The sequence below is a fragment of the Eurosta solidaginis genome, chromosome 5 (genome assembly GCF_040869045.1).
Source record: "Eurosta solidaginis isolate ZX-2024a chromosome 5, ASM4086904v1, whole genome shotgun sequence".
Taxonomy (NCBI): domain Eukaryota; kingdom Metazoa; phylum Arthropoda; class Insecta; order Diptera; family Tephritidae; genus Eurosta; species Eurosta solidaginis.
Window position 1 is genome coordinate 180,497,423 of NC_090323.1, and position 17,169 is coordinate 180,514,591.

Below are 17,169 nucleotides of genomic sequence, written 5' to 3' on the forward strand. Positions count from 1 at the left end.
TTTCGTTTTCTTCTACTTAATATGGTAGGTGTCACACCCATTTTACAAAGTGTTTTCTAAAGTTATAGTTTGCCTCAATAAACCAATCCAATTACCATGTTTGACCCCTTTTTTGGTATTTGGTATAGAATTATCGCATTTTTTTCATTTCTCGTAATTCTCGATATCGAAAAAGTGGGTGTGGTCATAGTCGGATTTTGGCCATTTTTTATACCAAGATTAGGTAGGTTCAGATAAGTACGTGAACTATGTTTGGGAAAGACATATTGATTTTTGCTGAAGTTATCGTATTTACGGCCGAGCGGAAGGACAGACCGTCGATTATGTTTTTTAGTTGGGTCATTGCATAAATTGCTAAGCGTATATGGTGCCAAAAACTTTAACAAATGAGAGAAACTCAATGCTTCGGGTGGCTTGAAAGCAGATGATATTGTAACGAATTTTGGGAAATTCCACTTATTCCACACCTTCTGCTAACGTTCGAATCGATAAACTCTTGAATAAATCACTCCAGTGTTCAATATGGTATTTATTTAGTCTACTTGGGTCTTTATTTAGTCTACTTGATAGTAGTATAATTATACTGCAATATCACGTACTTCACAACAGCGTGTTTAAATCAAAACTGATTCATGATTACTCAGCTTGCGTTGCTTTTATACTCTCCGTTGCTTCACTCGCATATTTCTACTAAAGTCTAGATGTTTCGCCTTCTAGAACTGCTGTATCTCCTGCTTGGTAATTGAGCTACATATATACGTGTGTATGTGTGAGTAACAACTTCTGCTGATGACTACATCTGTTTGTGTGAGGTATCTCTTCGTTGCCGTGTACATAAGTGTGGCTAGCTTTAATGTGTGCATGCACATAAGAGTGGCTGCTTCATGTTTTTTGTTATTGAGTGATTATTAACTAGCCTGGTGATATCAACATTCTCCACAATCTGGAGAAGAACATTGCGTTAACAAATGAGAGGGACTCAATGCTCCTGAGAAGCTTGAGCGCAGACCATATGGCCATTGTAGTTTAGCCTCATCAAAACTGGACAAACAGACTACCTTCTTCTCTACCTGTTCTTCGATGGGACTCTTAGAAGAACAGTTAAAATGGGGGCTCCAAAGAAACGGACGAGCTATGCACCAAGTGGCAAAGGCGAACCAAGCGTTGGCTACAAAGTGTCGTAGGTCATGTGCAAGTTTTACTATCTTAGACCAACAAAGTTACTGTTATCACTATAAAAGAGAGACTGTAGGTTTACGATAGGTATTCTGACTTGACCCTGCCTCCTGGCGTCGCATGTTTACATATTTACATAATAGACCTCGTCAGTGATAACAGCTGTAAGATGTGCGGTTGCAGAAAGAAACGATCAAATACTCAAACTCTCCACCGCTAGTCATTCCATGTGTTTTTTTGTTTTGGTTAGTGACATAAGATAAACAGGCATTAAATCAATAAACCTTTTGACTACTACAAATTCCTACAAAGGCATTTGAAGTAATGACCATATGAAATACATAGTCGATATTTACATTAACACCATCCTTATTTGCCGGAATCTCCATAAGGTCAACTCCTTTTTTCTTTAATGGCGATAAGGTCTGTTTTTTTTGCACCCCGCGCATTAAAATATAACAACGTTTGAATTACAGTAAAGTTTTATAATTTGCGCATTTTTCTCACAATTTCCAGTATGGTGCTTCCTTTCCTTTATATTGGAGCCATTAAAGTGAAAAATCGAATTAATTCGAACCAAATGAGGTCCTCTCTATAAAAAGTTTAGTGAAATTTTGGAATAAAAAATAGCAGGCATCCTGCGCTACTTTTGTTAATTCTTGTTTCATTAAAGTGCAGAAACGGATTAAGAGATGGGTAGGAGAAAATTCCTTGGAAACTGAAAGAAAATATTCAACTAAGCGTCAAAGAAATCCCACAGCAGATTTTTGCATTTGTGCCGATCTTTAATTGTTGTATATTGTAATGGTCTTTTGCCAAAATGGTCTCAAGGTCAAACCAAAATTTCCCAAGTAGCCATAAGTTTAAATTAATATAGTTCATAAAGTCATTCGACCTTTTAACTATATGAAATAAACAGAAGGCTAATTGACCATATGGCCATTTTAATATACATATGGTAATAACATCAACTGACCTTTTGGCTGTTGACCTTATGTTACCCCACTGGTGTCTAATATCACATAAGGAATATATATTACAACTACATAGTACATTAATTTAAGAACTTTTTCTAGCAAAAGAATAACTACTTTTGTAACTTTTGTATTTGTACTTAAGAATACGAGGGTGATGGTCGACCAAGGACCATCAACATCGATAACACCTCCCAGCAACCTTCGTGTAGTGTCCTTATCGCTACAAAAATAACAACAACATGGTGGCAAAGGGTTCTTTGCTAAGTTTTGAAATATCTGGAAGAGTTACAATTTTTGGTATCCTTGAAAATATTGCTTCCTCTTTACAAATTTTTATATTTCATACAAACACTTCAACCTTCTACGATTTGTTCTTCCATGTAGATTTTATCACAGAAATTTGAAGGCCGAGTAGGTCTTTAGCAACATGTTGCATCAACACGTAGCAATATCCCAATGACTTTGTACAAAATTTTAAAAGTGGTAAAGGGAGAAATGGTGGTTATTTGAAGGGTTAGTATAGATTGTGGCATATTTTTAAAGGATCAATATTCCTTAAGAACGAAAGCCTAAACTCTTCAGGTTTCTGTATACATGTCCGAAGGATACCTTGTCATCAAATTGCCCTTTATATGCAAACTAAGCATGTACTTGAGTAGATGGACTATAGGTTGACGCGGAAAAATATATCGCTTTTCACAAAAATACAATGGCTAATGAGTTAGGAAATTGTTGTTATACATCGCTATCAACCATATTTTGAGTTAATACCTAAAAGAAACGCAATTCCATGAATGAGACTCGTATCCATTTCAACCAAATAAAGAGTACTTTTTTTCACAAAACTTTGCTTACCTTAGAGGATTTATAATCGCACGATGCCGATCAATCGCAATCGCTGTTAGCGTAAATACCGAAACATTTACGCTCAAAACCTGAACGAATGGACAAAATCCGCACATAAACCAAGGCAAATTCCAGCGCTGCAATAAGGCTGCTTGAAACTGAAAAATAGAAACAAAGCAACCATTTTTTTTTTAAATATTTAGGTACATGCCTTGTAGTTCCAAGCATGCATACACACACACAACACAACGCGGCCATTCACTCTAACTTTTTAGGCTTATATACGTCAGGCTTACGATCTATTTGGTAGTCTTTGTGAATTGGTCTAATTATTTTGCTTTTGGCACATTCTTTATGGATAATGGAAGTAGAAGAAAGTGCCTTCACTTATTATAATATTAAGTTTTTAATTTAGCAAAAGTTTTAAGTGAAAAGGAAAAATATTTTTTTTATAAATCAAAACTTTTATAGCAAAATATTTAAGTATACTTTTAATAAGTCATTAAAGGTACATTAGGCTAACTAAATAGCAGAATGCCTAAGGCTCTTTTGTTGATATTAATTATTATTTTTTTTTTTTTTTTGTGTTTTTCGTTTTTCCATTAGCCTGCTGTATAGTACAGCCCCAAGCGTCAGTTATGCGTAGGTATTACCCAACAAACATTTGATGTCACATTCGAGTTATAATATTGTAACGAATTTACTTGCAAATCCTCTTATTTGCCCTTTTGCTAAGTTCGTATCACTAAACTGTTGAATAAATAACTCCAATATTGAATAATGGAAAAATGGCCTTTATTAAAGTACTCCACAATAACACTTATACTTTGCAACTCGCTGGCTTAATAACCAAACTGACTTTCAAAATAATACTGATATGGCTCGCTAGATAGCGTCTTAATCGAAACTGCTTGATAGCTCAAATCAAACTGAATCCCAGCGCCTCTACAGTTGCTGCCTTTTATACTCTCTGATTTCAACGTTCGCATCTTCTAGGAGCTTCCATTTCCAGAATCTACTAGTTGGCATCAGCTCTCAAACTTCTCAGCTGTAACTACAATTGCACGATTTTATAGCTTCTCTCATTGCATACTTTCAGGAGTATCTCAGATATATGCATGTGTTTGTGCATTGATTCTCCGCTGCTCGTATACGTATATGGTACATGTGTGTAGTCCCAATTATTGTTTCGTTTATGTAGATACATAATGATTGAGCTATGAATGTGCATGATATCACTGTTTAGCATCGGCTTAGAGATAGCAGCACCCCTTAGTTTTGCTAATATTCGTAACAATATGAATAATCTCTATAGAGTAGGCATCAATTCGATAGTGTGAGAGCTTAGCCGACCTCCATAGCAGCCGAATATCTAGCTGAGCGATTAAGGGACTGCATCTACGCCATTCAACCTATCATGAGGGGGAAGGGATATCAGTGAACACGAACTGTCTACCTCCCGCAGCTAGGGGGTTCATTCACTGTATTCCAACGCAGCCTTCCAGGGCCGTTCCGGGATATGATGATATCCTTACTACATTAAACGGTGCTGATATGGCGGAGAGTTTTTTATGTTTAATATAACACCACTGAGCCCGCCTTCTCGGGAATGTGTTCGTACTATCAGGGTAAATGACTCAAGATCTGTTGTAATTTTTTTCTTTTTCGATCAGTTCAAGTTAAGATTTGTAAGAATTATTTCAGGCTTGGCAGATCCATTTATTTTGGTGCAAATGAAAGAATTCAATTCACCATTCTGCCCAACGTTTCGCTGAAAATTTTCAGCATCATCAGGGGCGACTCTGTTTATTTTTAAAAAACAAAAGGCATATATTAATTATACATTCGCACAAACAAAGGAAACAATTATATTAAATCTTAAAACTAGTTACATCGGTACCACTTCTTGTGGTAATCTTGTCTAAATTAAACAACAACTAAAGCGCCAAAATACTACGCTTGCATACAAATCGAATTCAACAATGTCCAGCATTTATACGAAAACGAAAAGCCCAATAGAAAACCAACAACAGAGCGACGTTGTTTATTAAATAAAATGCAAGGGCAGCGACAACGAACGCTGTGATAAAGTGTATATCGGGACAACAAAAAGAGCATTAGGCTTCCGTTTAGCCGAACACGTATCGGATATAAAAACGCAAAAACAAAGCACGGCCTTGTCCCAACACATTTTGGCCACGCATCTGACTTTACCAGCACCAGATCATTGACAAAGACAAGGGAGAAATTACGCGATACACATTAGAAAGTCTAAGAAGGGAGGAGACGATAAACAAAAAATAGGACACCGATAATATAACTTCAGCTTACTTGTTATGCATAAGAAAATGAACAGCAATTTAGTTTAGACAAGACTGCCACAAGAAGTGGTACTGATGAAACTAGTTTCAAGCTTTAATATAATTGTTTAATATTGTAGTGAGTATTGCGAAAATTCAAGTGCATGTATTTTCTTTGTTTGTGCGAATGTATAGTTAATATATATATGTCTTTTGTTTTTTAAAAATAAACAGAGTCGCCCCTGATGATGCTGGCATTTGTCAGCGAAACGTTGGAAAGAATGGCGAATTTAACTCTTTCATTTGCATCAAAATAAATGGATCAGCCAAGCCTGAAATAATTCATACGACTCAAGATCTTATTTTAACAAGGAGGATGAGAGAGGGAGAACGGAGTCGCAAGAAAAGGAAGATAAAAGAGATGCATCGGATCAAATGTAGTGGAGAATGAATGAACTCAAACGAAGAAGTAGAGGGGGGAAATGTACGGAACAGAGGCAATAAAAGAGCTATCTCGCAGTACCGTGTAGCACCAAGAATTTTTCAACGCTTGTAAGCAGTGGTCGACCCAACGGACTTGGAGAGTAAGCGCTTCGGGTGGGCCCGTGAAGCGATACTAGGTCGAAAGGAGTTCAAGAGGTTAGTTACGAAAAACCATTGGTACTGTAACCGGTAAGAGGAGGAAGAAGCTTCAAGCGACAGAGTAAAGAAGCAACGTTTGGCTGAAGGTGAAAAGCCCCCTTTCAAGAGGCAAAAATAAGCCAGTCTCAAAGCTAAATGAGCAAGACAAGCCAATATCGAGCTAGTAAGAAACAGCCATGAAAGCTGCAAGTCAAAGAGAGGACGTTTGAAGTGGCGATTTGCCAACAACCAGTGTTTAAGGAGAAGATATGTGAAAAAAAACTATTGCTGGGGCTAATTCTTTCGCGCTGGAGCACACAGGAGGTAATACCAAGATTCTGACTGTGCCCGAAAGAATGAGTGATATATCGAAGCAGTCACTGGCTGAGGCGCTAATTGATCGAGGCAGTCCTTGCGGTCAGGTGTCTACTGAAGGGTGGAAAACTATAGAAAAGGACCTTATTGCTTAACCTGATGCGGGAATAACTAAGTAAGTACCCTCCAACTTTTTACTCAGTGGGTTGTTACAACGGTGTAAAGATGATAGCGTACGATAACATCGCTAGCTTGCGATGGCTAGAGAAAGTAGGTCCAAAATTCCAAAGCCAAAGCATGAACGCGCATATTGAAGTGGTGGATAGAGCGCAGATCCCACGAAACCAAAGTCACAGTATAAATAACATGGGTGATGGAGTCGGAACACGACCCGACACAGGATTGAAAGATACTTATGATATCTCCGCCTACGTAGTCTAAAAAATGCATTTGATTTTATGCGGGTCCTTCATCTTACAACAAGTCTATTTAGTTAGTGCCATACATATTACTTGATGATTTGATGATGCCTATGTTCGGTTCAAAGATGTTCTCTACTGCAGCACTGCGGGAGTTTATTGAGCGTAAACTGAGCAAATAAATCAACTTTTGACTCCTCTTTGAGTTGCAACTTCTCGATGGCGTAATTTTAATATGTCACTGCGCTTGCATTATGTTGTGAGGAATACTAGCAACAATAAGGGGTACTATCATCTCTAACCCGATGCTAAGCAGTGACCAGACAGTATAAAAGGCAGCAACAGTAGGGGCACGAAAATCAGTTTCATTTAAGACGCCAACTGGCGAGCAATAGAAGTGTTATTTTGAAAGTAGTCTAATAAATGCCATTTTGCATTATTGAATAGCGGAGTTATTTGTTCAACAGTTGAGCGATTCGAACGTTAGCGGAATGTTGCAAATAAGAGGAATTGCACTAAATTCATTACAATATGTTGAACAAATATGGGTGCGAATCTTGGCCCAGGTACATGGCCTTAGCCATAATCCTCAAAACATTTGCCGTATATATCAGAAAAACATAGTTATCTTACTGACCCTGTTAATATTTCGCATTGCAAAGGGGTTTTACTGGACTCGCCCAAACTTAACCCGTGTGTGGGAAAAAATCTAATAACACACTTTACTTAATGGATAACAAGTGCAAACTCTGTCGCGCCTTTAAACCGATTAAGCCGAAGTGCTCTATCCCAACGGCAGCCTTAAATTTGTACGATAGTTGTTGTTGTTGTTGTTGTTTTAGCGATAATGTTGCTCCCCAAAGGCTTTGGGGAGTGTTATCGATGTGATGGTCCTTTGCCGGATACAAATCCGGTACTCTCCGGTAACACAGAACCATTAAGGTGCTAGCCCGACCAACTCGGGAACGATTTATATGGCCACATTAAACCTTCAGGCCATCCCTCCCTCCACACCCCCAAGTTCCATAATAGTCCTTAACATTGTTGTTGTTTTAACGATAAAGGCACTCCCCGACGGTTTTTGGGAGGGTTATCGATGTTGACGGTCCTTTGCTGGATATAGATCCGGTATGTTCCGGTAAAAAAGCATCATTAAGGTACAAGCCTGAATATCTCGGGAACGATTTAAATTATTGATTATTAATGAATGATGATGAATACTTGATGTCACACTGGTTTGTTGCCCTACAAATGCACCCAACTCATGCAGAAGGCAGGAAGATAATTTTAGATTTTATGTCTTCATTGCTAACATAGTATCTATATTAGATAGTTTACAAAACTCCCAAGCCTTAGGTGCTCAAACTTGTTTGTTAAAATGTTTACTGGATACTTTTAACAAAACATTCATGTGTACATTTCTACAATGATAAAATACTACATAAAATACATAAATATTTTTAATCTTGTATCATAGTTACGCACCTGGAAAGGGATACAAAAAATCCCAATAATAACATCGGCAACAGCTAAATTCGCTATGTATGTATTGGTGACGGTGCGCATATGACGTGTTGTTATAACAACCCATATCACGAGCATATTTCCAATTACAGCCAAAACGCTAATACTACCATAGAAAATGAATAACAAGATGATAATCTCAATAGGAGCAGAATAGAGGCGTTCTGAAATAGAAATTGAATTAAATATTAATTAAATTATTGCAAGAGTAAAATGTATATACTAATACGCTAAGAAATTTTTCACACAATCAATTGCCATTCTGCTTCGCATACTTAAAATCATATGAAAGTTATATGAATCAATTCGTATGGATCAGCCGCAGTGCATAGGCCTATTTTTGTTAACAAATGTTGAAAGAAAAAGCTATTTGCAAATTCGAACAATCTCTCCAAATATCGAAATTTACTATCGTGCCCAAAAACACATCATTTGTAGGATCGAAAAATTTTCATGGCATCTTTCCGAAATTCAAATACTCACACAAATTATTTAGGCCCGATTTTTCAGTACAAGTTTAACTTAGTTTGTCAGCTGAACTACGCTTAAACTTATTGTGCAATTTTTCAGTGTACTTTAATTGAAGTTTAAGCTGAGCTTAAGCGGCTAATCTGGTAGGATTAAACTCTAGTTAACTTATCGGTGATTTGATTTCGTTCGAAATGGCGTCGAATATACCCAATCAAGTTGAGAATCATAGTGTACTCAGTAAAAGAGGGAATTTTTATAAAGCGAAACATGATATTACTTAAGTTGAAAAAATTATACACTTACGGTAAAAAAAAAAAAAAAAGCCGAAGAACGGCGTTTCTACAGTCACTACAGCTGCGTAACGAAACTTTTTAGTTATTGTCGTTCATATCGATAATTCCTTAACCCATTATGTGGTATTTTAAGGCGATAAAATTAGAAAGTCCCTAGCTTTTTTCGTAAAATCAACTATATTTCTTATAAGTAATAAATTTATCCCTGAAAAAAAAAATAATTTAATTGTCTAAAAAGAACAAATCACGCAAAATTTCGAAAGCGTCAGCAGAAAACATTATAATGAATTATGCCTAAGGAGATTCTGCACGAATATATTGAATGGGGGACTTTATTCACACGTTATCAAAGTGGATGACCACGAAAGGACACTGAACGCATTAATAGGAATATCGTCAGGATTGCTCCTGTGAATACATTTAAAATTGTTCCAGAAACTTTCGCGGAATTAAAGGATAGTATTAGCATGAAAACTATAATATTGTAGGTCCGCCGTCACTTGAGTGACAATAATTAGATGACCCCTGTCTAGAATAAAACCAGCTTCTTAGTACAAAAATCCTTCCCCCTAGTAAACTGGTTATACGAAAAAAGAAACTGGCCTCGGAGCGACCAGTAATATTCTCAGAATAGCGCAAAATAAATAAATTAAATTCAGTTTTGTAATGCGTGGTTAGCCCCAAAAATACCAAAATATGGACTCGCAGCTGCGTTCAGATTACTGTGCCCCCGATTAGCCTCCAATTCTTGGTGAGATGCCGTATTGCTTGCTGCCAATGTAGGCGGCGGAGTTAGTTTAACTCACCATAAACAAAATCTATGCGACGCTCACAATGCTTTTCACACCATTATATACTGAGAATCCTCCAGTGTTGTCTTAACGCAGTTTTGACTCAATCTTCCTGATTTTTGGGACTTGCTACGCATTGCGAACCATATCTGATTAAAACTTATTATACACTCATAAGAGAACATGAATCATGGCCAATCGTTCCCTGTCCAATTGATGTTTTCGTAATACAAGTTAGAGTGCGGTATCGCTTTTTTGTGGTGGAAAGTGAGTTTTTTTTAGCCATGGGCCATCAAATTCGTTTTTCTCAAACAGTGCCGTTGCTATTGTAGTTTATTATCTTTCAATTCCGCGGAAGTTTCTGGAGCAGTTTTAAATGTACTCAGAAGAGCCATGATGACGATGTTCCTATCAACGCCTACATTGGCCTTTCGTGGTCGTCCACTTCGAGAACGAGATAATGAAGTCACCTATTTAATATATTTCGTCCATAATATTTTTAAAAATAATTTGTTGTAATGTATTCCGCCTACTATTTCCATATTTTGCGTGATTTGTCCTTCATAAGCAATTATATTAATTTTTGTCTGCAAGGATAAAACTATTACTTTTATGAGACATTTTTGATTTTACGCAAACTGCCAGGAACTTTCTAGCTTTATTTATTTTTTTATTTAATTCATTCAGTCTAAAAGTACATGCTTTCTTACAGACTAGTTAAAAATAGAAAACAGTTCAAGCTTTAGCTTATATAAGCTGCTAATAAATTAAGAACATTACTGAATCGATTTGCTAGATGTATAGTCCTAGTTATAGGTTAATTCATTGCATAGTTCGTTTTATGAGTTATTTCGATAAATAATCTGTTATATCGAAGATCACGCAGTGGAATATATGGAATAATCAAATCAGATAAATCGGAGCAATTTATGCTCAAGTTTATTACATTATTGGCAAGCATGAGTGAGATACAAGTTCTTCTGTCGTGCAAAGCCTGAAGACCTAGCAATTTGCGCCTGCTGGTATACGAAGGGAGGCCATCTGGCCAGTGAAGCATCCATAAAGCAATTTTCGTAAAAGCTTTTTGAACTCTCTCAATTTTATAGGAGTTAGATTCATAAAAAGGGGTCCATATTATTGAACAATATTCATGGCGACTTCTGACCAAGGAGATATAAAGTGCCTTCAACGTCATAGCGTCCTTAAAGTCGCAGGTGTTTCGTCTAATGAACCCAACCATTGCAAAGGACTTTGCAACAATAAAGTCAATATGACTGGAAAAGAGAGTTTGGAGTCAAAAATGACACCCAAATCTTTAACCTCTTGGCAACGATTAAGAGATTTAGCATTTAGTTTGTAGTTAAAATATGTCGCAGTTGTCTTTTTGGAATAAGACACAACGCAGAATTTGTTTGTATTTAAAAATAAATTATTGTCTGCGCACCAACCGGCAAAAGAGTCCAGATCATATTGCAAGTTAGTGCAGTCAGAACTATTACGGATCGTCAGAAATAGTTTGACATCGTCCGAAAACATCAACCATTTTGCGAATTTGAATTGCTGGGGCAAATCATTTATAAAAATTAAAAATAATAGAGGGCCACAATGGGTACCCTGTGGATGTGACTCGTCGGCTCCAATGCCACATAGAGCTTTCTGTTCGATAGAAAACTCGTGAAGAATTTCAACATGTTTCCATTGATTCCATACTTGGCTAACTTGCGTACTAGAATAGTATAATCAACCTTGTCGAATGCTTTCGAGAAGTCAGTGTACATGCCGTCAAGTTCCTCATAGTTCTCTAAAGCACCCACACTTTGATTAGTAACTAAAGCTAAATTTGTCGAAGTAGACCTACCTGGGAAAAATCCATGCTGACACTCCACTACAGCCTTGCCTACGTAATCGAGAAATTTACGTTGAAGTACGTAGTCGAATATTTTTGCCAGAGTACTCTGTTTAACAATCGGTCTGTAGTTGCAAATGTCATTGCGGTTACGAGACTTATATATGGGATTTATGGAGCATAATTTCCACGAGTCCAAAAAGATGCCGCTGTTCAAGCAATTTTGAAAGGGATGAGCTAAGGGTTCTGCAATGAAGTTTGCGCATATTTTGAAAAATATCGGAGAAACCCCCCCAGTATCTGATTTTGCTCTACTTGTCAATTTAGAGATTGACAGAAGAACATCATCTGCGGTAGCACCGAAATTAGAAATTTGGCATTGGTACCCAGAGTGAAATAGAGGATTAGGTGAAGAGGTAAACTTTGAATAAACTTTTTTGAATGATTTAGTAAATAAGTTCTAGGCATCCTGTGGATTACTGGACTCTTCGCCATCATACTCAATGGTCGTTGGAAAGCCATTGGTTTTTCTTTTGGAGTTAATAACCGACCAGAAACTGGACGGATTTGACTTTAGTTTTGATAAGAGTTTAAGCATATATTGCTTAAATAGGCACTTTTTAAGGCAATGGAACTGCTTTTTAAGTCTTATATAGCTAAGTCGATCAATTTCTTTACAGCTCTTCCTATGCTTTTTAAAAGCTTTATTTTTTTTCTATTTTTACGATTATTTAGTTTTAGATTAAACCGGAATGGCCTATTCAATAAGACCTTATTTTTTGGAGGTACGAAACTCGGAAGGGCTAGTAAAGGCCTCCCCCTAAAAATTTCATTGGATGCCTCCGGGTTTCCGGAGAAGTTAGGAAATGTCCAATCCGTAGCTAAGAAGAGCTCGTTTATCGCCACACGATCGGCCTTGAAATAATTATATTCCAATGAAGATTCGGCTGGTTTTTTATAAAAATCATAAAAGCAAAATTTATAGCCAAAGCATTATGGTGGAAACTATTTTCCAAAATTGGAAATGGACACTCAAGGCATGAAGTTTTTAAATCAGCAGATCCAAAAACTAAATCTAAGAACCTATCATTCTTATTTGGTTGGAGTTATATTGTTTCAAACAGTATGAAAATAAGGTGCTAACAACTAGCATATCGATGTCGGATTTAATATTTGAAGGTAAAGTATTACAATCATTAGACCAAGATTTATTACTTAAATTGAAATCGCCTAAATATATAATTTCATCAGACGGATTAGCATTATAGACAACTCGACTTAAATTATCTATATGCTTCTGATACATAGCAATGTCACTACTTGGTGGAATGTAGGACAACAGAAAAATATTTTTTTTATTACTAGTAAACGTAACTTTCTCCCTTAAGACACCATCTAATGAGTTAAGGAATTGTCTATGGTAATAACAATAGCTAACAAGTAAGGAGGTCTAAGTTCGGGTGAAACCGAACATTACATACCCAGCTGTACACTTCAATTGCTGTTGTTGTTTCTTTTGTGTGCTTAATAGTGATACAAGGCTGCGCAATAATACATATACATGTGGTTCTATTCTGAACTAATTTTCATTTAAAAGAGCAACAAGGTTACATAAGCTAACACCAATGATTTTGAGCGGGTAATAATGCAGTTTTCCTTCAGATATGGCGATTTTCCTAATGTTTATTTTAAAATAAATATATGACAGAGCAATAAAAATACGATTGGTACACAACTATTTTTCGCTAACATTTAACTTATTATTTTTGCCTACGACCCTTTTTTTTGTCATTTATATAAAAGTGGGAGTGGTCTTTGGCCGACCTCGTCCATTTATTTTAGAAATATTTCCTGCCATAGAGAAAATTTGTGTACCCAATTTTATGACGATCCGTTAATTTTTCTTCAAGTTATGGCTCCCGGAACATAGAAAACTACTTAGCCATAACGAGGCGGCGCCACGCCCATTTTTTTAAATTTGGAGTTTTTCCTATATATTGTTATAAATCCACTTGGGAAATGAAATACCATTGATATAAAATCCTTTTTTGCCAAGATATAGCTCATTTTATGCATCCACGATCCTATTAAAATTGTTTATATAAAAGTGGGCGTGGTCCTTAACCGATTTCGTTAATTTTTCTTGAAAGCATTCCTTAAAGTAAAGGAAACCTTTCTGTGGAATGTTGTTACGATAGGTTCAACGATTTTTGGTTTATGATTAATTATATTTGTAAAATTGATTTTATCACGAGTGGGCGGTGCCACATCCATTTTAAAAAAATTTGTCTAATTTGTATGAAGAGTCTCAATATCAGTCCTTGCGACAAATTTGAAAATTCTAAGTGTATTATCTAATAAATAATCAGGTTTATCGAGTTTTCCAAAATGTTATATATATAAAAAGTGGGCGTGGGTTTCATCCGATTTCGCCCATTTTCAACACCAATATATTCTGGCCCGAGATAAGCTGGTGCACCAAATTTGGTGAAGATATCTCAATACTTACTCAAGTTATCGCGTTAACGGACAAGCGGACGGGCGGACGGACGGACACGGCTCAATAAAATTTTTTTTTATGTCTTTATATAAGGAGACATATTTCGTTTAATGTTGCCCATTTATATAAAGGAAGTGCTTAAAATTTTTTTAATTTATTTCTATTTTCTCCTTTTCTTAAATTATCTCGGTGTCTTAAGCTATCTTTTAAGTTTTACTTACATAAAAATGAATCCCAAAATTCCGTCCGTTCCGTTTGATTCTTATAAATATCTCAGTCTGTGCGCCCCCTAGCGAAACTTTTTGTATTGTGTCATCGGCTGTCATCGACCTCTTAATTAACCTCTAAATTTTTTGCCTCTAGCTCATAGAGAAGTTACTTAAAACCGTGTTTCGAATTTCCAAATTACTATAAAATGGTTTCGATCCGTGCCGTACCTGAAGGAATTTTTTTCTCCTTTTGTTCCTTTGTCACGGTGGGTTAACCTATTTCTGAGGTTTCATGTTTGTAGCTGAATGAGAAGTAACTTTAAAATCGATCTCAAAACACAAAATTTCCAAATTCTTATCTAACTATTTCGATCCGTGCGCCACCTGACGGATTTTTTTCCTTTTGTTGCATTGTCATGGTTTTCTAACCTATGTGCAAAGTTTCACATTTGTAGCTCAATGAGAAGTTACTTAAAAATCGATTGCAAGATTTGTATGAAAAGCTAACAAACATTGAACTGACCTAATATAAAAGAAGTAAAATATAAAGTATCTTCGATTTGAAGTTGGATTTTATATCAAAAAGTATTTAGAATATGCCTTAGAATAATCCAAAAATGTGAGAAAAGCGCTAAGATTACAATCAATTTGCTCGCAAATGTCTCCTGTAGCGCTTAAGAGTGCCGTAATGCACCCTCTTTTCTGTCTAAAGCCAAACTGGCATTCTGTTAAAAGTTTGTTATCTTGTACATAAGAAGCGATCTGTTGATGACGAAACAATTCAACGGCCTTTACAGAAAAGGAAGTACAGCTATTGGTATGTATATTGGCAGAATTTCAGTATTAGGAAAAAATATAGGTTGTACGAATGAAGTTAATCAAATAGCAAAGATATTTTTTTTAAATCTATCGATTATTCCATCAAACCGCACAGCATTGAACTTTGTAGAAAGAAGGTCTTACACAATGCCACAGTCATCAACACACATAAACTCTAAAGTACTAATCAGTATATACATTATCTCCTAAGCTGGCAGCCTAACAAAATTTTCATTTAAATCATTTTCATTTAAACGTCGACATCAGGGAGTACATATTGACCATACTTGGCTTTCAAATCAAAAACGCGTTAGTATCGGGATATAAATCAAAACGGAGTCCGTAAATTATGTAAATCACTTACCAAATTCTTCTTCTTCCAACACTTCTTCTGATGATATATGCACTACTGGATGCTCATCCATGCCTCTGTGTTTTTTGTCTATATAAAGTCTTCTTTATATATACGAGTTCAATAATTGCGCCCGAACCTAATGTATTGTAGGATTCTTGGTGTACCTGAAAAGGATGAATAAAAAAGTGTTTAACAGAATAAAAATGGCTTCATGTTCATAAAGACTTAAGTGCAAATATAAAGGTTTTAAATAGAAATTGGGGTAATGGTATAATAACGTTAGGCTATCATTACGATAATGAAGTAATTAATGTAGCTTGTTAGCTCAGATTCAAAAAGGGCACCCACAGAAATAAGTAACAGCGCTCATATTAAACTTTTCAATATCAATCTTGTTAGAGTGCCTACATTGGGTGTTATTTGTTGGTCTAATATTTGGGCTAATAGTTGAATATTTCAAGTCAGTTGCATAGCCCTTACACTTCATAATTGCAGCAAACCTATTTGGCATTGAGTCAACAACTGTTTGGTATCTTCCAACCGAAATCGACACCCATGCACTTTTTACAACTTCACATAGTTGCATATTCGATGGTGGCTTATGTTGGATTACTGCATTCTTGACATGAAACCACAAATTTTGAATGAGGTTTATGTCTAGTGTCTGTGGCTACCATTCCATGGCATTGATCTGGCTTTTCTCAAACCATTGTCTTGCTACTTTGCTCGTTTCTTTCGGGCCTTTGTCCTGCTGGAACTTCTAAACAAGTGGCAGTTCGTCTCTTGCATAGGGCAGCGTGATTTTCTATATATATATATATCAATATATGAAGCGCAGGTCATAATTTACCTAACCCAAGGAATGGGTCCCACGCTTGGCCTAGAAAAGCATGCCTAGACTATAATACTGAAACCTCCATGCTTTACGTTTTTCCTTTTCCTACTTCGGGTGGTATTCGGTATCAGGTGGCACCTTAGATATTCGTGTGATCCCTCTCTATCATACATGAAAACCATCGACCCGCCCGACCATAAAAATGTTGCGGCATTTTGCCGACGGCCAACTTAAATATTCTTTGGAAAATCGAAATCTCTTTTATACTAGCGTTTCAGCTACCAGCAGTTCTTTTCTTGGACTGTTCGCACCCAAATTATGCTCACGCAAGCGACGGCGAAGAGTCTCAGTGCTTGAAGATACTTTTAGGGCATCTTTGATCTCAGTAGCTGCCGCAAAACGAAACTACTTTGAGTATCTATTGACGGACTCAACTTCTCTTACGGATATTGCTGGCTTTCTTCGGCGTTTTTTGCTACTTGATTGGTAATTGATGGCGTAACGATTACGCAACTTTTGTTGATGAGCAACCAATGATATTTTGCACTTCCACATAGTACGTTTTGCAATCAACAATCAATTTTGTTGCTTAAGGCACGCTATTCGGGTTTCCAATTCCTTCTTCCTTCGATACTATTTATTGCATGTTTGGAGCCAACTTTTCAGTTGAAAATATTTTACAGTGGATACCGAATAACTTTTGCAACGAAAAATAAATAAAAAATTTGGCAACTTAAATGAAATGAGCGATAGGCACTACTAAAGTTTTGACCACGACTGTATAAATAGGTTTTGAGCAGCTGTATATACGTATGTTCATCATATTTAAGGAGCTTGTTAGGTAACGTTTGTATGATAATGATAAGATGATA

At 36.4% G+C, this 17,169-nt stretch overlaps 1 protein-coding gene across 1 annotated transcript in view; it reads right to left on the minus strand.

The window, feature by feature from the left end:
* Positions 1-17,169, minus strand: part of LOC137253829 (RYamide receptor-like) — a 102,162-nt gene that overhangs the window by 33,881 nt on the left and 51,112 nt on the right. Inside the window, exons 2-4 of the mRNA XM_067791345.1 lie at positions 15,472-15,626; positions 8,140-8,342; positions 3,009-3,157 (exon numbers count right to left, since the gene is read on the minus strand). Coding sequence (XP_067647446.1) covers positions 3,009-3,157; positions 8,140-8,342; positions 15,472-15,532 — 413 coding nt within the window. The 5' untranslated portion in view covers positions 15,533-15,626. The remainder of the gene's footprint in view (positions 1-3,008; positions 3,158-8,139; positions 8,343-15,471; positions 15,627-17,169) is intronic.